The sequence below is a fragment of the Leucoraja erinacea genome, chromosome 18 (assembly GCF_028641065.1).
Source record: "Leucoraja erinacea ecotype New England chromosome 18, Leri_hhj_1, whole genome shotgun sequence".
NCBI classification, from domain to species: Eukaryota; Metazoa; Chordata; class Chondrichthyes; order Rajiformes; family Rajidae; genus Leucoraja; species Leucoraja erinaceus.
The window spans coordinates 28,177,817-28,203,045 of record NC_073394.1 but is presented as its reverse complement, the minus strand read 5'-3'; the positions used below and the strand labels follow the sequence as shown (position 1 = coordinate 28,203,045).

The 25,229-nt window shown below is 43.2% G+C and overlaps 1 protein-coding gene across 1 annotated transcript in view; it reads right to left on the bottom strand.

Moving 5' to 3' along the window:
- LOC129705854 (potassium voltage-gated channel subfamily KQT member 1-like) overlaps nt 1–25,229 on the bottom strand; it is a 633,448-nt gene that overhangs the window by 417,612 nt on the left and 190,607 nt on the right. Inside the window, exons 8-12 of the mRNA XM_055649698.1 lie at nt 21,959–22,069; nt 20,935–21,030; nt 17,097–17,213; nt 15,915–16,056; nt 2,558–2,681 (exon numbers count right to left, since the gene is read on the bottom strand). Of these exons, the coding sequence (XP_055505673.1) occupies nt 2,558–2,681; nt 15,915–16,056; nt 17,097–17,213; nt 20,935–21,030; nt 21,959–22,069 (590 nt within the window). The remainder of the gene's footprint in view (nt 1–2,557; nt 2,682–15,914; nt 16,057–17,096; nt 17,214–20,934; nt 21,031–21,958; nt 22,070–25,229) is intronic.

Here is a 25,229-nt window from a genome sequence, read left to right as displayed (position 1 = left end):
AAAGTGGAAATACAATCCATATTTTAAAGGCTGCTCTAAGCGGATGCATTGTCAGTTTAATTTCAATACTGAAATGATGATACAGCCATTCTCTACTTTCCATAAGAATGGCCATTGGAAATAATGGAACATTATACTAACTTATGATATTCAAGGTACCAGTCTCTTAAACATAATTCTCCATTCACCTTGCTACCATGTCTAATGGAAGATTGCATGATACTTTGTTTAAATGTCCCATTCCCTCACCAATACCCTGATAAGGTTACATAAGACTTTTATTCCCCTCTTTGAACATTGAGCTAAGGCATTAATAAAATAATCCAATTCGTATGTGAGAGACCCAAACCAGGTTACGTGTCACGAGTAACATTCTGGCCATTTTCATACAAAGGGAAAATGTTTGGAAATTCAATACATCACCTAATCTTTTGCTCCTGGAATCAATTAATTGTCAAATGAATATGAAATTCAGAAAAGCTTCGGGGAGAAAGTTCAGCAAGAAGCTAACTTTCCACATTAAGGATATATTCACTGCACAGACCTGATGATGCCTGAACCCGTTACGACAGCTAACTGTCTAACTTTATGACAATAAAAAAGACTGCTAGCTAAAGCACCTGGAAAGAAGATACATGGTGCCATGACTGAGAGGGGGGGGGGGGGGGGGGGGGGGGGGGGGGGGGGGGGGGGGGGGGGGTGGGAGGAGAGAGGGGGGGGGGGGGGGGGGGGAAGATACATGGTGCCATGGGGGGGGGGGGGGGGGGGGGGGGGGGGGGGGGGGGGGGGGGGGGGGGGGGGGGGGGGGGGGGGGGGGGGGGAGAGAGAGAGAGAGAGAGAGAGAGACCAGAGCTGACAACAAGGAAAAACTTAGTCATTGTTGGCTATTTTAGAGAACATTGCAGCCTTAAAATTTATGCTTGGCCCCTTGAATGGAAAGTTTGCATTCTAAATTTCAGTAAAAAGCTGTAAAACACATTTGTGGTTGATCTGCGGTTATGTTGTTGCCAAGAACCAGAGCTCAGGAGAAGCAATGGTGTCTCACCAGATATACTGTAACAGCCCTGGCCAGATTTCCCCACACCATCTCGATACATAAATGATGCTAGGACAGGGGACCATGGAGGATTATGTTCATGAGCAAAGTTTTGAAATAGATACACTAAAGTAAGAGCATTTCATGTCCCCACTATTAACAGTGAGCAAAATTTCCATCTCCACGGACAGATTTCACTTTGCGATTAATTGAACAGCTCGGGCTCCTCTGGATTTAAACGCTCAAAAATAACCACAAGCCACAACAAGAATTGCAATGGTTATTAATAATGAGCGAACAAAGGAGCAACATGTATGTAACGATGGAAGATCACATCGAATCAACCTTGACCCAGACTTCCCAGATCTCCCTATGGGACTGGAAACCGATCAGGTCCCACTGGATACATTTTACACCCCAATTGAAGTCAATGGAATACAAAATACAATCAATCATCTCAGCCATCTGCATGGGGTATCATGACCCCCGATGTATCTGAATCTACCAATAGCTGAAGTAACCAGCGAGGGCTAACTTTTCTTGGGTTTATGCCCGTGTGTAGTCGGATTGAGTGGGTGCTTCGTTTGCAGAAGATTTGAGCAAACAAGTACATTCACCTCCATAGGATTTTCAAAGATTTCTAAATAAACTTGGCCACAGCCCCATTGGGTTTATGTGGACCCAGCCAATTTTCCTTTTAGTTGCTCCAGTGTTCCAGGGCGCTGTGTTTCTGGACATTCCACCGGAGGCAGGATCAGGAAGGTAAATCCTTAACTCTGTTATGAGACATGCCTTAAGGGCCTGTCCCGCTTAGGCTAGTTTTTAGACGACTACAGGAGACTAGGCTGCGGCCACATTGTCGCCGGGGTGGGATTAGGCTCCTCAGTCGCCCAAAGAGTCGTGGCGTCTCTCTGGTCGCAGCTGGATTTTCAACATGTTGAACATTTTTCGGAGACAGTCGGCGGCAGTGGGTTTGACGCCAATGAGCGTAGCTTGATTTCTCCTGATGTAGGTGCTGTCGTCGTTGTCGCCAGGTTAACGTAGGTTGTCGCCAGGTGATGTAGGTTGTTGTTGGTGCTGACCGTTTTTTTGTTGTTGTTAAAGTAATGATTCTATTTCAAATTTCACACCGGTTTTTCAGCGACCTGCTACGACTATGACAGTCGCCGGCAATCACCTAAAAATAGTCTAAGTGGGACAGGCCCTTAACCTATCTCTGTACCTCATTTACAACATGATCACCTCAGAACAGGCGAGCAGCAAAGTTTCAACACATGCAGTGTAGCTTCTGAAACAATAAATCATGTGATGCTGATAAACAGTGAAGAGTTTCAATCCTTGCAACTTTTACAGCATACCATCTGCAACACTCTGCAACATTTACAGTGCAACACGTCGCCATCCATGTATCATTCCAGGAAACATAGCGTCAATGCCCACAGGTCGCAGTGGAACGAGCCAGCTGAAAACATCTCCCCAACACACGTGATGCCCACTCGGCTATTTCATACTGTGACTTACTGCGAAATATGCGTGATGGGGGCCATTGGTGTCTCTCCCTCGATGAGGTCAAGGTCATCTGCATAGCTGTTTGCCCTCGACAAAGCTCCACTGTTCGCATCAAGCATGCCCAGGGATTTCTTGACTGTGAGGAATCAGTTAAAAAAAACGATAAAGTACATTTGTGTCACCTGCAACAAAATCCAATATCTGTCATCATTTCCCACCACGATTTGCTGCCATTTTCCCTTCTCCTCTGCTGAACTCACTGGTTTATGATGAGGCATATATTTTGCTTTCAGCCACTGGCAATGCTCCAGTGCCTTTGCCAAGTGACCATTATTCCTGCACAGGGCTTGATGGTGTCAGCAAGCTGTGCAGTGCCAAGTTGAATCCTGCACTACATCCAGATGCACCATTCTGCTGGCATCCAGGTACCACAATCCAGAATGCCTTTCTGAATTATCCCTTTTGCTGGACCAGCAGAGGCCATGGCCTTGGGGTGGGGGGCATAATCTGCAAAGTCTATGGGAGCTGAACTGTCGGCTCGAGCTGGGCCGGAGTTCCAGAGCCCCGGCTGCAGGAGTCAAATCCAACCCGCCGATTAGTGCGGAAGTCCCGATGAGGCCGAGATCGGCCACCTCACTCGGCCTAGGTGCCACATTTTCGAGGGGACTTCATTAAAGAAGGGCCTGGACTGACCACCAGTTGCTGGAGAATTGGTGGTGGACATGTATTTGCATTTTCCATCAAGGGTCATCAGCAACTGGGTATAGGAATTGTGACTGGTTTTACTCTAGACTTGGCCATCAGTGAGCATCAGCTATCTCAAGCAGGGAGCCACTGCCTTTGCCATTAAGGCATTAAACCAACTATATAATCATATTCATTTGTATAGCCTAAAGGCAGAGCAAGGACATCTGTGCAGGAGAATATTGCCTTCAGTTCAACGAGCTAATAACCATATAACAATTACAGCACAGAAACAGGCCATCTCGACCCTTCTAGTCCGTGCCGAACACATAATCTCCCCATGTCCCATATACCCGCTCCATTCCCTTCCCATCCATATAACTATCCAATTTATTTTTAAATGATAAAAACGAACCTGCCTCCACCACCTTCACTGGAAGCTCATTCCACACAGCTACCACTCTCTGAGTAAAGAAGTTCCCCCTCATGTTACCCCTAAACTTCAGTCCCTTAATTCTCAAGTCATGTCCCCTTGTTTGAATCTTCCCTACTCTCAGTGAGAAAAGCTTTTCCACGTCAACTCTGTAAATGGATTGAATGCAGTTTGTATTCAGCCCCATAAATTCACATCTATTATGCTTGAGAACCAAGATGAATGTCTCCACTTTGTTTTTTTTTTATTAATACATTACTTATCACCGACAATATCCAGCCTCAACAGATCTTAGAAATAAATAGCAAATAAAATGCTTCCAGACTTCAACGGAGAACGTGAAGATTTTCTTCAGTTTTAATCAAACAATGGTGAAGTATGTGGGGGGCTTCCTCACAGAGTGCATTTAGCTATCAGCCAATTTTGACATCCAACAGCTAGGTATGGCTTCCTGGAACTGCCCTTGTGTCTGGCCTGATCAACGAATCAGGAGGATAAGCCTCTTTTGTAGCTGCTCGCCAAAGGAAACAATTGCCTAACGTACGAGCCAGAAGAAGAAACCCCACTGTAACTATACGACATATTATCTAATACTTCACAGTACATAAACATAATCAGTGCTCTTTCTCATAGACAAAAAGTTGCCCGTAGGCACGATTATGGGGCCGAGACACAAAATAATGACCTTTGACAATTTCAAGGTGGTGGTATATCGTACCGACATATAAAGCACAGAACATAATCATCCTCAGCTTTAAATGATGAGGCTGCAGTTAATCTGGGTATACATCGTTCACCTTTACAGATTGGAAAGCTATTTTGTTCATGATGTACGGAAGACAGTTATAATGAGACAATACAGCATAGAAACAGGCCCTTTAGCCCATCGGGTCGAATCTGCAATCCAGTATCCATTTTACTGAAGCCACATTCACCTCCGCAAATACCTTTCGTGATTCTACCTCTCACCTACACCTACACACTAGGGACAATTTACCTCCTGGCTAATTAACCTCCAACCTACACATCTTTGGGATGTGGCAGAAAGCCGGAACACTCAGGGAAGATCCATATGGTTGCAGGAAGAACATACATGTTGCATACAGACACCACCGCTGGAGGTCATGATTGAACCCAGGTCACAGGAATTGAGAGGCAACAGCTCTACTGGCTGTGCTACCAAATGTAGAAAACATACATACAAATTAAGTACGTCAGTTATGACTTATCAGTCAAGGGCAACAGATAGTACAAAGAGAAAAATACCAGAGTGCAGAATACAGTGTTGTAGTGTAATGCCCCTGTCCCAATTAGGAAACCTGAACAGAAACCTCTGGAGACTTTGCACCCCACCCAAGGTTTCCGTGCGGTTCCCGTAGGTTCTCAGAGGTTTTTGTCAGTCTCCCTACCTGCTTCCACTACCTGCAACCTCCGGCAACCACCTGCAACTTCCGGGAACCGCACGGAAACCTTGGGTGGGGCGCAAAGTCTCCAGAGGTTTCTGTTCAGGTTTCCGACGTGGGACAGGGGCATAACAGAGAACGTGCAGATAAAAGGAAAATCTAAAGACGGGAATGAGGTAGGTTGAAAGATCGGGACTTCACCCTTAGTTTCCGGTAGGACCGTTCAGTAGATACCACTACACCACTATGACCCCTCGGAAAGTTGGTAAGAGTCCTTGGAGGCATGCCAAACCTTGTACGCTCTTGGCTGAAATGTAAAGTCCTTTGGTTTAGGTGGTTGTGGCAGTAGATACTCGAGGAGCTCTACTCAATATGTTCCAGAGTCCAGGAGAGAGTTGATTCTATTACGTAGAATAAGTATGATTAGATTCGTAATAAGGTAATAGCAATAAGGGAAAACTAAATCTTTTTATAAAAATATCTCCAGTTAAAAGGAGGCTGGAAAAGTTGTCAACTCACTTTCTCCTGTGGGAAACTTGTGGGAAACTTCAGCAGAAATAAAATTTGGAAGAGATACAAAACAAGCTGCAAATTGACTGTCTACTGTATTACATTTGGGTACAATCAAAATCTGCCCTCAAACTGGGATCTTAGTACTTACCCAGTGTTATTGTTTAGTTTAGTGTAATTTAGTTTAGAGATACAGCCGGGAAATGGGCCCTTCGGTCTACCGATTCCACGTTGACCAGCGATCCCCGCACATTAACATTATCCTACATACACTATTGATTATTATCAAGCCAATTAACCTACAAACCTGTATTTCTTTGGAGTGAGGGAGGAAACCGGAGCACCTGGAGAAAACCCACGCATGTCGCGGGGAGAACGTATAAACTGCGTACAGACAGCACCTGTAGTCAGGATTGAACCTGGGTCTCTGGTGTTGCTTTCTATCAACTTCACCAAACTCTTTCTTAACAACGCTTAAAGGAAAACCCAGTCAATACTTTTTAGCCTGGTGAAGAGTGATTGTGGTAGTGCAGAAAATATTTTTCTAAACCCAGAGAAAGTACATTTATTGCCTAAACTAGATGCTATTAAGCAAATGTAATGCTCTCAACTATTCCTGCTAACTTTTTCAAATGCTGCCGGCTCATTGGAGCATCCATTTTCAAATGCCCTCCTTAATGCCCATCCGGTGGGCGGCGCGATTGGTCAGCAGCGGCCTCTGCAGTCCATTTTTTCAAATTTTTTTGTTGGGGTGTGGTGTGTGGGGGGGGGGGGGGGGGGGGGGGGAAACCCTCCCCTACGGGAGACCCGACCTTTTCTCGTCGGGTTTCCGTTGTCCCCAACGAGGAGCGGCCTCCAACAAAAAGACCGGGGGACTCTCCTGCTGAACGTTTGGCAGAGTCCAGAGCGAAGGTGGAGGAGCGCTGCTGCTGCTGCTGCTGCTGCGGCCCGACCGCGGAGGCTCAACATACCCGCGGGTACCACTGGAAGGAAATCTCACAACCCGGTGTGCGACCTTGCCCCGCCCGAGTTGCGGGGTTGAAGAAGCGGGGCATTAATAGGCCCCACGTGATGCTCGGAATATACAGCCCGGTGTGACCTGGGTCTTTCCAATCGCCACGCCAACCGGGGGCTTTGACCTTAGAAAATAAGTTTTATTTGGCTTCACAGCGATGTGATGGATGTTTATGTAAATTATGTTGTGTCTTGGGTCTATGTGTTTGTAATGTATGGCTGCAGAAACGGCATTTCGTTTGGACCTCAAGGGGTCCAAATGACAATTAAATGTACCTTGTATCTTGTAATATTCTCCTTGCCCCCACCTGCTAAAAATAGGCTCCTGCTGAATTTCAAGGAGAAGTGTTATTTTGGCAGCTCAACATACCTACAGAAATAATACTAAGAAACATTAATAGCTTGCTGATGCTCGGAATATACAGCTGACTGGGTCTTTCCATCAGCCTTAGAAAATCTTAATCAACTGCAGAGTGCACAATCTGACCCCAGTGTAAGGTTAAGAGACAACTAATTGCCTTTTTATACCAGGTTCATAAATTCCCTTCAACAAGGTCAGGGTCAGTCTTATTGTGTGTGGCTTTCCAATTCCAGCTGCAACCTTATTCATGGCACAAACATGTTAAGTTCGCTAAGCCACAGGACTCTGTGTTTGGAGACGTCCTTATTTCACCAAGAGCTGTGAGGAGGAACTCATTTCTGCAATTAAATGGAACGGAGGTAGAACTATAACCACTGGTGAAATATTTGTCCAGCTCACCACACCTTTGTAATTGACAGCAACAGAGCCATGTGAAAGAAGTGCCTCCAAATCACTGCAGAGCTTTTGTCTGCTAGCAGGTCTCAGTCAAGGCAAACATGGTCTCATAATGCCAGGAGTAATAGCTCTGATGTTATGGAGACTGTGTGGGAAGGCAGGGGCCGGTAGAAGGAGAGTCAAAAGAAACTGTACAGGGCACAAAGATCCCGGCGAATTTAATGCCTGGGCATGTCATAATTTTTCTGCCCCTGATTTACACCACGATTGACAGGCACCCGGCTGCCGATAGGAAACTTAACCACAGAGGGATGCATCAAGAATCTGCTGAAGGGAACCAGAAAACATTGGTGATAGCTGGGAGTGGGTGTGGGTCTATGGTGGATGCACAATCAGCATTATCCACCAGAATTATCCACAGCATTAAATTGTGGGATTGCTGTGCACGCTCTAAGTGGTGCGGGAAAAATAGTGCAATAACAGAATAAACAAAGGAGGTAGGGTTAAGAGTAAATGTACATGACAGCACCTACAGGAAGGGGTGTACAAGAGTCAGGGGCCTAGAGTCAGGAGTGGGTCAGGAGTTTGATAGCAATGGCGAATAAACTGTTTGTAAGCTTCTGTTGGGTGACAGGGGTTATGGGGAGAAGGCAGGAGAATGGGGTTGAGATGGAAAGATAGATTATTGTTGATTGAATGGCGGAGTAGACTTGTTGGGCCGAATGGCCTAATTCTACTCCTACAACTTATGAACTTGTGTAGCTTCTCCCAGAAGGAACATAAAATGGAATCATTGACGTTGCTGCCTGCCTTCCTGAGGCAATGTACCATGAAGATGAAGTGGACGGGAGGAAATGATGAGCCTATGATTAACTGGGCTCTCTTCATCACTCTTTGCAGGATCAGGCATTCAAGAACAGAGACAATGCCATAGCCGAGATGCAGCCTGTCCAAATACTTTCTGTAGCACATCTGTAGAAGTTTAAGAGAATCCTTGTAAGTCAAGCCAAATGTTCTCAGGTGCCTGAGAAAGTAAATATGCTGATGAGCTGTATTGATCACCACATCAATGCGAAGGGACCAGGTTAGGTTGCTGGTGATATGGATGCCTTGGCATTTGAAGCTGTCAACCAGCCCTACAGTGGCTCTTTTAATTAAGTCGGGGCTGGTTTCATCGCAACAGTCTTTGGCTGTACTTGCCCATGCCAACCAAAATACCCAATCTGCATTAGCCCTACCTGCTTACATTTGGCTGATATCCCTCTAAACATTTCCTATCCATGTACCTATCCAAATGTCTTTTGTTAGAACTTTCCTTTGTGTAACTGGCATTCATCTTTGGCAACGAAGGATTTTAACTATCAATAATACACATCAGTTTGAGAATCGCAAAATAGACACCAAATTAGTCTTTGGTACATGGTAATTGGTCAAAGACCAATTACCAAGATGTATCAAAGACTAATTTGGAGTCTATTTTGCGAACTATCGTGCGTCTCTGGGCAGTTCTCCAATCACAGCCTGGATCACTTTCACCCAACTCTCCCCAATCATTAGCATCATCTCAGGGAAACCTCTGCCTGCACCCTGCTGTCCATTCATACATGTCTACCGCACTCTCCCTCCGACTTTACAATGCTGAACACCAAGAATGAGGGGCACCCAGATAAGGCCAGGTCTACATCGGCGCAAACTTACACCAAACATTTTAAGGTATGCCCAATCCCAAAGCAACATTTCTATCATTATAATAAATTAAACAAAAACACCTCTTCGAGACCTACATTCTACTTCTGAATCTTGAATGCATATTTACAAAGCTTGAACTTATGCAATGAAAGCTACTATAATTGCTCTGTATTTCACGATTTTACACATAGAGGGATATTGGCATGCATGGGCAAGTTTCCATGCTGCATGACTATGACTCTAAGCCTGTCATTGAAAAAGGATGATTCACTCACTTTGAATTTAGTTATCATGCACAAGAACATAAAAAGGCATATCATTTGAGTTCAGCACTTTAATTCTTCGGTTCCCGCTAGTTTTTACTTTACAATTTAAGCTAGTAAGATTCCAGGAAATGTTGGTAGAAATTGCAAGTGAAAGGAACGGCATAGATTTTAATGTTGACGTTAATCATGCTTTTTGATGCAATTCATGTCCAAATAGATTCAGTGTGGAGCCTCTTGGTTTCACTTCAGTACCTAACTGAAGGACGCAGAGTTCAGATGACAGAGTGAATTAAGGCCCCATCTAACTCCTCCATTGTTTCAGGAACATTTATCAGGCTTCTGATACTTCTATAACGTAGAGTACTGTCCAATTAATTCTCTTCCCCATTGTGGACATTGGATGGGAACTGGTGCATTACAATGCTGAGAACTATATTCTGCATGCTGTATCTTCCCCTATGCTCTACCTATTGTACTTCAGTTTGACTTGATAGATGTACCAAAGTACGTGACAATAATAAACCTAAACATAATTAGAGATGCCCTCGTTATTATTTAAAAACAATAGCAAATCATCTCAATATTCCAACTGGCATTCGCCCGTTACTATTTCAACAGGCAAAAAGCATGAGCTTAATTGACCAAGTATTATTATTTGTAACTATACATTCAAAGATACTGGGCATAGAAAGCTGTACTCCTTCCCCAGCAATCTGATGGCAGCTCAAATCCACTGCCATGGGTAGAGACAGATATTGAAAGAGGAGGACAACACACAGTTGCTGCATAAGTACTTTTACTGCCAGTGTAGAGGTTGAATTCTTACCTCTGGGTGTCTTGAAAGTAAGTAGCATGCTATTTAAATACAAGTTTAGAGTCCTTATCAAATTAGATGGGACCTCATGAAAGATCCCTAGTTTAGACAAACAGGTTTCAATCACCATCTGATGAGCATTAATTCATTAATGGATTCCTAATGCAGATCAGGCAGTAGCAATAATTGGAATGCTCTCTCCTTAATTAGGAGGATGACTTATTTAATCATTCAAGAGGAGACCAACTTTCAGCAATAAGTCACCAATGTCGATCACATTACTGAACTCTGCAAGGTACAGATGGCAGACCGTGACAGTCAATTCTCAGAATAACAAGCAGTAGAAGCATTTGTACAGAACCATATCAACTAACGTTTAAGTTGCTGTCTGAGTCAAATCAATCTCTTGCATTGTGCTTGGCCATTACCTTGAGAAGGAGAAGAGTTGGAGGAACAGAGTGGAGCAAAGGAAGCCCAAGAATGCTGACGGACTTAGTCACCAGCCAGAGAACAGGAGGACAGGAGATAAAAAGAAGGAAGGCAACCATTACTTATAGAAGAAAGAATAAAAACACATTTACTTCATACCTGGCCAGAAGGAAATGCTTTTTTTGCACTTCAATCCATTCGTTTCTTACCATTACAGAATTTGAAATGAGAAAGCATAAAAGAGACAAATCAAGAAACAATTATCAATACATGGGACCTTCCACTGGGGTTCTACAGGAGTGAACCCACCTTTCATGCATTTTCAGTAAATAATGCCTTAAGATTTTAATAATATTCTTATTGTCGTGGGAGTATGTCACCAGCACAAAACTGTCTATGATGAGTGTCTGATTAAGACAATTAATTTTGGAGACCAAATTATGGTTTTCAAAATGACAGAAGCTTGATGTGGGAATGGAAAATATTTCATATTTCAAGAACAATATGTGGGGAAGAGGGAGGATGGGAGGGGAGGGGGTCGAGAGGAGAATCAATTGTCAACAAACTCTTGATAGGCATGATCTACAAGCTTTTGCAGGTCCACTGTCCAAAATGTTGGGATGGAGAAGGCATGGCATTGATTCAATGACATCGTTCTCAGGCAGGGAAAGAGTGGAAGAATGAGGATATTACAATTACAATTATAATTATTCGGTAAATATACTTACTGAATAGTGAAAGGCCTGGCTAGAGTGAATGTGGAGAGGATGTTTCCACTAGTGGGAGAGTCTAGGACCAGGGGCCATAGCCTCAGAATAAAAGGATGTTCCTTTATAAAGGAGATGAGGAGGAATTTATTCAGTCAGTGGGTGGTGAATCAGTGGAATTCATTGCCATAGATGGCTGTAGAGGCCGTCAATGGATATTTCTAAGGCAGAGATTGACATATTCATGATGAGTAGGGGTGTCAGGGGCTATGGGGAGAAGGCAGGAGAATGTGGTTGTGAGGGAAAGATAGATCAGCCATGATTGAATAGCGGAGTAGAATTGATGGGCCGAATGGCCTAATGCTACTCCTAGAACTTATGAACTTAAAACACATTTCAAAGCCCAATCAAATATAGCTGTACTTATTTAGCAAGTAGAGCTCTTGAGCTTTGCTGCTACAGGTAATAATTTCCTGTTGTGGTCCTTCACAGCAGTCAGTATTTGTACGTAACAATGACACACACACATGCAAAGACAGACACAATGCACTGCATTTGAACTTCTAGAAATGGAGCATGCATGGTTCTGGTTGTTGAAACTTGCAGTATCTACAGCTCTAAGCTAATCACCACAACACTGCTTGCAAGGGACATCACTCACAGCATTAATCACAGCACTGAAAGCTCCAGGGTTAAAAATAACACAAGCATTTCTACAACCACAGCCTATGAAAGCTGGTAACTTACCAGTTGTTTTCAACATCCTTGCTTTTCCTGTATACTTGCAGAAGTGGGAGAGAGGTTACAGGCAGAGGTGACACAGATGGAGAGAGACAGGAAAAGAGTCAGAAAATTTTGACCTTGAACATATTCAAGATTATAACAACACACCATCCATTTTAGTCACCTGGAGTTCCATGGTGATATAAAACAACAGGAAGATCATCGTGGAGACCAAGGTTACAATTAGAGGAGTGACGCTAGCATGATGGGGCAAGCAGGAAACGTAATGTCATGGCAGGGATGGGGGGAAGAGTTGGCGAGAATGATGTGGTTTGCAAGCAAGGTCAACTGACCAAATGGAAGGGATGGGGAAGAGAAAATTGATGGTCATGGTCCCAAGGTGAGGGTAGGAATGGGGAGGGGTGAGACAGAGGGTGGGGGGAATAAAGTGAGACCACTGCCCAACAGTGCTCCTCACATCTTTCGCCATTTGCATAAACACCAGGTTTATCCTTTTACAGTATATGCAGATGCTAGATAAAAATCTGGAGCAATAAACAAACTGCCGGAGGAATTCAATGGGTCAAGCAGCATCTGTGGAGCGAGATGCATGGTGGATGGGAATAGAACATTGAAGTTTTGAGTTGACTACAGCCCAGAGGAAGGGTCTCGACCCGAATTGTTGGCTGTCCATTTCCCTCCACAGAAGCTGCCTGACCCACTGAGTTCCGCCAGCAATTTGTTTTTGCTCCAATTGTGACAATGTTGGTGCCAAATGTAGCTTCTGATAACGTTGATGAGGATGGGGATTTCGTTTATCTAAAACATCTCCTTTCTACTACAAACCTACCAACTCTCACAGTTACAGTATATCGACTGCACTTCATCCGACCCTGCCTCTTGCAAAGATGCTATTCCCAATTCTCAATTCCTATGTCTCTGCCGCATCTACTCCCAAGGTACGGCTTTTCATTTGAGGACATCTGAGATGTCCACATTCTTTAGTTAATGCGGTCCCCCCTGGTATCATAGATGGAGCCCCCATCCACATCTTTTCTGTGTCCCAGAGTTCTACTCTTGCTTCAGAGACGTATTAAGGATAGAGTTCCCCTGGACCACACCTTTCATCCCACCAGCCACCACATCCCACACATTGTCCTCCTACATTTCCGTCACCTCCAACGTGATGCCACCACTAATCACATCTTCCCATCTCCACCCCTTTCCACCAACCACTGGACTGCTCTCTCTGCAAATACTTGGTTCACACGACCCATCCCACCCCCTCTACAGGTAATTTCCTCTGAAACAACTCCACTCCCTCTTGCTTATTTAATTTTCATTTACATATGCCTCTGGTCATTGTTTTCGCTATCTTTGTGCACACTTTGATTGTTCTGCCTTGACATCTAATTGTATTTTCACCCCAACATGCTTCCTGATAAATTATTTCTTTCTTCCTTGTCCACTATTTACCTTCACTGAAGAATTACCACCTTTAGATTTTAGACTTTAGAGATACTGCGTGGAAACAGGCTCATCGGCCCACTGAGTCCGTGCTGACCAGCGATCACCCCGTACACTAGGTAGGCCCCCCTCGGTCATGACTGAACATACAGACTCTGCACAGACAGCATCCGTAGTCAGGATGGAACTCGGGACTCAGGCTCAGTAAGGCAGCAACTCTACCGCTGTGCTATCGTGCCGCCTGCTATCCTATCAACTCTATTTCCCTCAGGTGCCCTTGCAACCGTTCCAAAATGGGGGGGTCAGTTAAATATTTGGTTTTTAAATGCAAATATTTTGCATTTTTATCAAAAAGTTAATTGCCAACATTCCCCAGCTCCATCACTCCATGCTACACTTGGATAAAACCCATTATATTCCACACCGATAAGCCTTTCACAGCAAAACTTGTAAAGCACATAACTGGATTGTAAGAATGAATTACAAGGCCATTTGTTTTATGATCCTACTAATGCAATATCAGAAGGATTAGCTGCACACAAGTGTACAGTCTCATCAACTACGTTCTAGTTTTTACAAACAATGGCCTTTTCATCTTCAGCATCTTAACACAGTTGCAATTAGTAGGGTTTATGCTCAAAATCCCTTCAGTTATCAGTAAAGATCTAAAGAACTGCATTAGCTTTCTTCGGGCATTTTGCTGATAGTTTGGCATGATACATTCCTAATCCAGTACTGCTTCATCAATGCTGTGGAAAACGGTTCAATATCGACTGGAACCACATTAGTGCAAATTTGATCTGCTTTCTCCACTTTTGGCTCTATATCCTTATCAGTGGACTGGTAAGCAGTTTGTTGTCATGCTTCCCTTTTTAATATTAAACTCTGGATTCTTCATCTTGTAGCTTTAAATAAGCTATTTATCTTGTAAAAAATATAGCGTTTATTCATTTAATTAAGCCGATTTTAACTGAAATTCAGAACTCACAAAACAACCCAGATAGGTGAGCAGATAAAAGAAAGCATATTTTCCCCTTTACTTTCACTTTTTGATATATTAACATACAAACTGAAGAAATATGAAGAGCAGAGACCTGCTTTAACATTCTATGTCATGGCTGATCATCTGATTCAAACCAGCGATCCCTCAGTATTCTTGTGTTCTTTGATTCTATTTGACTTCAAAAGACTCTCCACACGACTACTGCGTGACCGCGCGTCACTGCCTACGTCACCACGTCTCACCACGTGTCATGCGCACGTCACCTGCGTGTCATGACGCGCGTGTAATGCGTAAATTATGTTGCGTTGTGCGCCGTGACGCGTAAATGATGTCGCGTAAATGACGTGCAGATAACGCCCAAGTGGGACAGGCCCTTTAATGTCTCAGACACAGAATTCCAAAGACTCACTATAAGCTGAATGAAGAAACCTCTTCACAACTCATTCCTATATGGTCAACTCATTACCTCAAGACTGTGGTCACTGAGAATGATTTTCTAGCCACGGGCAATGTCCTCTCCACAGAAACTCTTTCAAGGAGAAGAGCAATCTGATAACATCTTTCATCATTTCATGGCATATCACACTCAATGGCAAGTTCTTTCTTAAAAATCAAGTCTATGATTTCACCGTTTAAGAATAAGGGGCAGGCCATTTAGGACTGAGGTGAGAAAAACATTGTTCACCCAGAGAGTTATGAATCTGTGGAATTCTCTGCCACTGAAGGCAATGGAGGCCAATAAACTGGATGTTTTCAAGAGAGAGTTAGATATAGCTCTTAGGACTAACTGAATCATGGGATATGGGGAAAACGCAGGAACGGGGTACTGATTTTGGATGATCAGCCATGATCATATTGAAATGAAGTGCTGGTTTGAAGGGCCGAATGTCCTCCTCCTACAACTATTTTCTATGTTTCTATGTTTCATGCCTTCATATTATAATATTAAAATTCTTGCCTCTGATTTCGAAGATCTAGCAGATTTCTTAATCCTGAGATATAACTCCCCAAACGTAATAGGGCCACCTTTGATGTGTGTGCCATTAGAGGTCAAGGCCTTATGTTTTGGACAGGTTCACTAGGCTTTCTACCTTAAAATCCCACCACTTTTCCATCTTTCTTTCCTCCTGTGAAGCATCCTAAACCTAACAAAATGTGGGGTGTCTTTATTGTGCTTGACAGCACACTTATGAAATGACTTGAGACATTTTTTCCATAATAAGCATGCAGTATAAATGGAAATTATTAGTGCATGCATAATGTGGAAGGTAAATCTTCTTCTATGGTGGTTAAGAAATTGAAATTTCTAACCATCGCAAGGAATTACTTTTAGATGAAACAATTTACAGTTGGATAATATTAAGGAAGATTTTCAATTTGCGGTCTGTGTTAAACAGTATTGAAGAATCACTGTGCATTGGAGCAAGAGTACGTTTTTACTTTCCACTGTCGTTTGTTTCTCTCTCCTACCTGATAAATCATATCCATCAATATTTTCATTTTTCTTGTCCTCCTTATCAACAACGTGTTCATATGTGATGTTCGGCACATTCAGTGTTTTCTCAGAATTCAGTCCATTGTCTTTGTCAGACTTCACTTTCTTTTTTTTAACCTGGAAAACGCCAAGCTTAGTTTAGTTTAGTTTAAAGACACCGCGCGGAAACAGGCCCTTCGGCCCACCGAGTCCGCGCTGACAGCGATCCCCGCACATTAACACTACCCTACACACACTAGGGATAATTGACACCTACACCAAGCCAATTAACCTTCATACCTGTCCGTCTTTGGAGATAGTTGAAGCATTCAACAATTTCACTCAAGTCTCACAAAGGCTTCACAAGGCTTACACACCCAAGATGAGAAGTTCAGCACCAGCTCACTCCAGCTCATGTGCATAAGTGCATAAGACTTATTGCACCTTTGTGAGACAAAATTAGTGATCAGATTCATCTGGATAATAATTGACGTCAATTCGCAGAGCTCAGAAAGATGCCTTTCAGTCTAGCAAGTCCATGCCTATCAACCAACCCACGTTTACTCCAATCCTACGCGAATTCCATGTTTAGACACAAGTGCTGGAGTAACCCAGCAGGTCTGGCAGCAAGTCTGGATAAAATGGATAGGGGACGTTAAGGTTCAGGACACTTCTCCAGTCTGAATCATTGAGTTACTCCAGCACTTTGTGTTTATTTTTTGTAAACCTTCCCGTTTCCCCCCCACTCCCCTTAGTATAATCAGTCTGAAGAAGGGTCCCGACCCGAAACTCCTGCATTTTGCATCCTGCGAAATTAATTCAATTTTTGTTTTCCTCGCAGTCTCATCCATTCCCACTCAACTATACTTCTCACCTGCACACTCGGTGCAATTTACCTATCCAACCCACATGTCTTTGGGGTGTGGGAGGAAACCAGAGCACCCCTAGGAAACCCACATGGTCACAGGTGGAATGTACAAACTCCACACATTCAGCACTGGAGATCAGGACTGAATCCAGATCAATCACTGGGTCTGTGCAGCAGCAGCTCTACTAGCTCTGCTACTGAGCCAACTCAAAGAGAAGGATCACAAAAGGGAGATGCAGGAAAGCAGAAATGCAAAAATTAGGAAAGATGATATTTAACAAAAATAAAGACAATGAAAGATTGTTATTACCATCAGTTTCTTTGATTTTGGACTTGAAGATGGAACATAGAATTTGCTAGGTGCTCGAACATACATCCTCCATGTGGCAGAATCATGGTTTTCTGCTGCGTAGCACCTCCATGATGTCTAAACGGAATGAAACCAATAAGTTCATAAGTTCTAGGAACAGATCTAGGCCAGATGGCCCATCAAGTCTACTCCGCCATTCATTCATGGCTGATCTATCTTTCCCTCAACCCCATTCTCCTGCCTTTTCCCCATAACCCCTGAACAACATGCTAGTCGAGAATCTGTCAATTTCCACCTTAAAAATATCCATTGACAGCCTCCACAGGTATATGTGGCTATGAATTCCACAGATTCACCACCCTCCAACTAAAGAAATTCCTCCTCATCTCCTTTCTAAAGGTACGTCCTTTTATTCTGAGGCTATGTCCTCTAGTCCTGGACTCTCCCACTAGTGGAAAAATCCTCTCTACATTCACTCTATCCAGGCCTTTCACTTTAAGGCTGATTAAACTCTTTTTTTAAAACAAGAGCTAAATATTTATCTTGAATTAGTAACTGAGTAAAGGCATGATTGTAATCATGATGAGGTTCTCATGAAAGATCCTGAAACGTTAATTCTATTTCTTTCTGTGTTTTTGCTGCTTGAATTGATGGGGATTTCCTACATTTTATATATTTCATTGCAATGAGGATTAGCTTCCATCCGATTAGCTGTTCTGATTTAATTTATTGCAAATTTCAGAATTATTTCACAATAAAGTAAGTATGAAAGGAAGAGTTCACAGAATTGAAGACAAAGTCACTGATAAACCTCCAAATAAGCTCTGAACCATGTTGACTTGGTGACAGGCATTGTTTTTTGTCTTTGCACTCTTAAGACTTTAGAGATGCAGCGCGGAAACAGGCCCTGCAGCCCACCGAGCCCGTGCTGACCAGCAATCCGATACACTAACACTATCCTACACACTAGGGACAATTTACAATTTTGTACCAAAGCCAATTAACCCACAAACCTGTACAAACCTCCCACAAGTCTTTGGAGTGTGGGTGAAACCGGAGCATCCGGAGAAAACCCATGCAGTCCATAGGGAGGATGTACAAGCTCTGTACAGACAGCCCCTTTAGTCAGGATCGAACCTGCGTCTCCAGCAGACTAAGGCAGCAACTCTACTGCTGTGCCACTGTGCCGCCCCTATGCTCCCGTTTCCTTTCAATTTTACAGGATGAGGGAGATATTTACAAAATAGAATTATATTATTTCTGACTTCACTTAAACTGATTATTGTGTATTTCGAAAATCTATCAACCCATTTTCCACTATCAAATCCAGAGTGGAGAGTTCAATTATCATATGTACCAGCAATGCACAGTGTACAAATCCTGCTTGCTGCAGCTTTACAGGCCCGTTAATGCAGTAACCTACCAATAAATATATCATAATCAATAAATCAATAAATTAGCATTGATACTAGGTAACTAATTACTTAGGGGTGAGCAGAGACTCAATTCTCTGAATCGGTTTATGTGTTTAGGGGTGGTGATGGTGTTGAACGCTGAGCTGTAGTCAATAAACAACAGCCTGATGTATGTGTTCTTACTGTTCATATGATCCAGTGCAGAGTAAAGAGCCAGTAATATTGCATCCCCGATAGATCTGTGTGGTGGTCGGCAAATTAAAGTGGGTCTAGTTCTTTAAAACCGACCTCTCGAAGCAGTTAATCACCACAGGTTTTTGCACTACTGCTCAGCAGTCATTCTTCTTCTTACTCTTACTCTTTTACTCTTACTCACGTTACTCCTGGTCACTGTTTAATTTGCGCTATTAATGCATCCAATAAACCTTTGATTACAGGTTTTTTTTTAAATCCCAAGCACTTTATTTATTAAGCACAAGTCTATTGCACGAATAATCCACGCTTTAAATGAAATGTTTCCTCATAACAGTCCTAAATTTACAACAAATAATATGGAAATAACCAAACCTGAACTGGAAAGAGATGCTGGGGCAATATTGTCCAGTCAAAGCAGAACAACAAACAATAAATGAAGAATACTATTCGAGCCATCACTCTGAAACCCCACTTCATTGTTACACAAGTGTCTTCCGCAACCTCCCACTCTCCAAACTGGTCCCTTTCCTGTCTCATTAGAATTAGAATTAGAATTACCTTTGTTGTCATTCAGACCTTACGGTCTGAACGAAATTTCGTGCCTGCAGTCATACATACAATAATACAATAATAAACAACAATAAACACAAATGAACATCCACCACAGTGAGTCCTCCAAACACCTCCTCACTGTGGTGGAGGCAAAAATCTTAGGGCTGCAGTCTCTTCCCTCCTCTTCTCCCTCTGCGCTGAGGCGATACCCCACCAGGCGATGGTACAAACAGTCTCGCGGCTCACCGAACCCCGCAAACGGGCCGGCTCAAACACCGCGTCCCGGGATGTTCGAATCTGCCGCCCTCCAGTCCAGCGGACGCAGCCGCTAGCCCGTGGCTGAACCCCGGACTCAGGTCACCACCGCCAGAAGTCATAGTCATACAGTGTGGAAATAGGTCCTTCGGCCCAACTTGCCCACATCGATCAACATGTCCCATCTACACTGGTCCCATCTACCTGCCTATTTAGCCTATCCCTTGAAACCAATCCCTTGAAACCATGTACCTCCATGCCTCCTCTATCCATGTACCTGTTTAAATTGTTCTTAAACATTGCAATATTACCTTCAACAACCCCCCTCCGGCAACTCATTCCATGCACCCACCACCCTGTGTGTTGAAACAGTTACCCAACAGGTTCCTTTAAAATATATTCCCCCTCACCTTAGATCCATGTCCTCAGGTTCTTGATTCCCCTATTCTGGGCAAGAGACTTGAGTTAACGCGATCCTCACACCATTTTGTACACCTCTAGAAGATCATCCCTGGTCCTCCAGCGCTACAAGGAGTAGAGTCCTCGCCTGCTCAAGGTGTGTAGACCTCTCCCTATAGCTCAGGCCCTCGAATCCTGGCAACATCCTCATAAATCTCCTCTGCACCCTTTCCAAATTGACAACTTCTTTCCTATTTTTCACTTGGCATTTTTCTTTTGCATGATGAACTGATTCAGATGTATACTGATTATACCCTGAATATTTCCACAGGGTCACACAGCTAGTTACACCTTTATGTATGAGCTTAGTTGGGAAGAATTTCTGATCATCATATTATTAGCACAGATATTTCTTATTTTCCCCATATTAATGCACTTCACCTCCCCGCACACCAATCTCTCTGCATGTTTTTGTGTTGTATGGCGAAGCGACAACAGACTACCAAGAGAGACTGTATTAAAAAAATACATCTGAGATGCATTAAAGAGGAGCATCTGGCAAGTTTAGCACAAGAGGAAATTTATGTTTTTGCAAAATGACTTGGGTTTTTATGTCCTGTTATCGATTATAATATACTCACAAATTGTTTGTGTGTGCCATGATGGCAATGGAGTGGGTCTTTAAAAAATAAATTAAATAGCCTTGACCTCTCTGTGACATCATATTGACCACAATTTTTGAATTAGTGCTACAAGTGGGATATCCTAGCCTGCATTAAGAGTGGCGTCAGAACAGCATTTAAATATTGCAATTTCTATAGTCTCTGGAAAGAAATGAAATCTGCTGTTGGAAACAAAATCCCACGGGTAAACAACCTAACTGCAATTATCTCAAGAAGCCAAATCCAACGTCAGTATAGATTATTTTTATCTCGTGAAACTTCACTCATTACTGACTCCCCAAACGTCAAAGCATCAGATTGTATTCAGCACAGAAATTTATCAAGAGACCATGGACATACCTGAATAAGGGAGGCAGCTGCTGGGATCTGCCGGTTAAAATGCTTCTGTCGTTGCTTCTGCTGAACCTTGAGAGCAAACCCCGAACCGAGAATCCCCTGGGATGGCAGAAGAGAAATAAAATCAAACTTGTGTAGGTAGGAATGGTTGACACTGAAGATAGACACAAAATGCTGGAGTAACTCAGCGGGTCAGGCAGCATCTCTGGAGAGAAGGAATGGGTGACCTTCGGGTCAAGACCCTTCTTCAGGCAGATTAAATTAGTTTTCCCGGTAGAGTATCCCAGAGTATTTTAGAGATACAGCATAGAAACCAGCCCTTCACCCAACTGAGTCTTCGCTGAGACCAGTGATTAGTCCGTACACTAGTTCTATCCAACACACAAGGGACAATTTCCAGAAACAAATTAACCTACAAACCTGCACATCCTTGGAATGTGGGAGGAAACTGGAGCTTCTGGAGAAAACCCATGTGGTCACCGGGAGAACATTCAAACTCCACACAGACTGCACCCGTATTCAGGATCGAACCCGGGTTTCTGGAACTTATGCCCCTGTCCCACTTAGGAAACATTAGGAAGCCAGTTTTGAATTGTTTGAAATAATCGCCGGAACATAGAAGAAGCGGAAACTACTTTTGACCATTAGGGAGACTGATAAAAACCTCCGGGAACATCCGGAAACCTCCGGGAACCAAACGGAAACCTTGGGTGGGGCGCAAAGTCTCCAGAGGTTTCCGTTTAGGTTTCCTAAGTGGGACATGGGCATAAAGGAGATATTGACATATTTGTTATCAGGAGGTTCATATCCATTTTTCCTGGATAACAAGGTCAGAGTGAAATTGAAAATGTCCTCACAAAACAAGACAAATTTCACCGTATCTTTGTACACACGATAATAATAATCTAAACAATATTGTTTCTTTTTGCTCCATTACAGGAATTGATGAATAGATGGAGCAACACATAATTCTTGTTTCAAGTGACCAGAGCAATAAACTGATAGTTAAATTCAGGCAAACACTTACCGCAGGAAGAGCGAAGAAAGAGATAGCGAACACGGAGAAGCATGACGCAATGGTTCTGCCGATCCAAGTTTGTGGAACCTTATCCCCATATCCAATTGTTGTAACAGTTACCTGTTGAGGAAAAGACCAGCTTGTGAATGTTAAAGCTATTGTAAAGGAATATTCTGCCACTGCAAAATATAACCATATAACAATTACAGTACGGAAACAGGCCATCTCGGCCCTACAAGTCCGTGATGGCCTGTTTTTTTTTTTTTTTTTTCCCCCCTTAGTCCCACCTGCCTGCACTCATACCATAACCCTCCATTCCCTTCTCATCCATATGCCTATCCAATTTATTTTTAAATGATACCAATGAACCTGCCTCCACCACTTCCACTGGAAGCTCATTCCACACCACTACCACTCTCTGAGTAAAGAAGTTCCCCCTCATATTACCCCTAAACTTCTGTCCCTTAATTCTGAAGTCATGTCCTCTTGTTTGAATCTTCCCTATTCTCAAAGGGAAAAGCTTGTCCACATCAACTCCGTCTATCCCTCTCATCATTTTAAAGACCTCTATCAAGTCCCCCCCTTAACCTTCTGCGCTCCAAAGAGTAGTGGAGTAGCTTAGTTTTAGTTTAGGGATACAGTGTAGAAACAGGCCATTCGGCCCACTGGAATAACTAAAAATATTCTGACATTCAAGGTCGAAATGAAGACAATATACTCACAATCTCCATACATGCGAGATTCATGGTGAATACTACAATCAATGCACCCACAGATAATCTCTCTTGCTAACCAATGGATCTGAATCAGAATCATGGCCCCCTGTATTGAGGGGGGGATGGACAGAATGGAGAGGCAGGAAATCAGGAAACTCAGCTTTCAATCCGGTTTGAAAAAACAAAGTGCGCCAATAGAAAATCAGATTTGGAATCAGGTTCCCATTCACAGTCAGTTGAAGGAAAGGCCACCACATTGCCTGGTGAATGGGTGGGAGGGTAGATGCCAAGTGGGTGGGAAGGACTACGAGTCCCTGAGTGAGCGGGAAGGATGGAGGTGTCCATTTGGGTGGTTGATTGATAGATTGTTGGATGGATGGCTTGGCTGGTAGTTTGTGAAATGGACGGCGGGTTGTCAGGAGAGTGGGCATGCAGGTTGGTTGGTGAGCAGAGACAGTGGAGAAAATTTTGCAATGGGTAAGGAATTGAGAGGTCAGTATCAGAGAGGTATTTGTTGCAGGTATGGTACAGGAAGGTTAGAAGTTTTGAGTGTTGGGGAAATCCAGTGGGCTCATGGGCAAATTATTGATCATGATACCATTGGAATGACAAAGATTGGGGGTCAAAGACATTAGGATTGAGAGTCCAGAAGAATTGGCCATATGTGGAGAGATCAATGAGTCTGAAGGAGACTGCTGTCTCTAGAGGGAAGCGAGCAGTGATCAGGCAACTAAATCACCCCATCACCAACTATAGAGCAGTCCTGACCTGCCATCAACCTCATTGGAGATCCTCAAACTGTCTTCAATCAGACTTTACTGGGCTTTAACTTGCACTAAACGTTATTCCCTTGAACTTGATCATGTATTTGCGCACTGTGGACGGCTTGATTGTAATCATGAATAGTCCTTCCACTGACTGGGTAGCACGTAACAAAAAAGCCTTTCGTATCTTGGTACGTAAGACAATAATAAAACTAAGTTAAACTAAACTAAATGGACCTAAACTGAGCTAAATGGAACTAAACTGAACCAATCGAGACAAAACTAAAATGAAGGGATTGGATTGCTTGGAGGTATTTGCTAGCTGCAGAGGTTAGTAGACTTACCTGCAATAAGAGAGATGGAGAGGAACAACTTTGCTTCTCAAACGCTAAAGCAGTTCGGGAAAAGTACTCGAAATGTGTAAGAAGGAACTGTAGATGCTGGTTTAAAACCGAAGATAGACACCAAAAGCTGGAGTAACTCAGCGGGACAGGCAGCATCTGTGGATTCTGCTTCCAGTCTGAAGGAGAGTCTCGACCCGAAATGTCAGCCATTCCTTCTTTCCAGAGATGCTGCACTCACTATTCCTGCTGAGTGACTCCAGTTTTTTGTGTCTATCTTCAGGAAAAGCACTCATCCCTTCCATGTGGCAGTCCTTGGCACCATTTTAGTGATCATCTCGTTATGAAGTTGAATGAAGGAGAAGAAAGTGATCCATAGGCAGAATCACTAAAATAATTAAATGAGGCCCCACCTTCAACCTGGAGCCATTTGCTTATATCTGTCCTCTCATGCCTTAATCTATGTGCATATTAGTGGGTTTGATCTGGTACGGGATTTTTTGTTATCCGCTCAACAGCCAACATCCACTCAACAGCTCTTTGGGAATTGACGTGGATCATTTACTGCTACGACAAGTTCATTCCCTGCAGCCTGACAATTATTTTCTGTTTCATTACAATTCCAGCTCCCTTTTGAAAATTACTCTTGAACGCTCTTCCTCCACCACCATCTCATTTCAGATCATAGCTCGCTGCATAAAAACACGCCTCTGGTATTTCTAGCAAACCTGTGTTGCATTACTGCTGTCTTATCTGACTGTGAAGACTGGGTCCCTGCAGTCGAAAAGAGAATATGTCATCATTTTTAAAGCTAATAAATCACGCCTCAGCCTCCTGAGTTGTGAAGAGAATAATTCAATTTTCCCCTCTCTCTCGGCAACCAAAGTCCCTGACCCCGTCTCTGTAAATCTGCTGTGCCCCCATGCTAATGCCTTTGCATTCTTCTAAAATGTGAGGTCCAAAATTGAAATATAAGCAAAGAAGTTGACTTTGAGACCTTCCAGTACATCCGGCATGTGGACTTTGGACTTTTTCATTTGTAAATGGCACCAAAATATGCCGACGGGTGCATGAATTTCACTGTGCAGTGCATTCATTAGAATAAAGCACCGTTGCCCCATTGATTTTAAAAGTTATCAGCTAAGATGAGGAAATGCCTTTTTTTCTAAAGATAAGGATCTTAATACAATTTTTTTTAAGGTTTGTGTATGTGAACTGTTCAGTATCTCTATTCCCGAACACTTTTTAAAAATGACTTTATTGGGGACAAGTGTCTGGCAGCAGCAACAGAAAAAACTCAGCATTTGATGATCATTGAAGGTGTCACGTATTCTATAAACAGCTGCCTCTGAATAAAAATTGAGCATCTGAGCCAGGGATGCTTAATGGTAGCTTTGCCTCTGGAGTTAATTGCAAAGGAGGTGCAGAAGCTGGGGGGGGGGGGGGTGCTTGTTGGTGG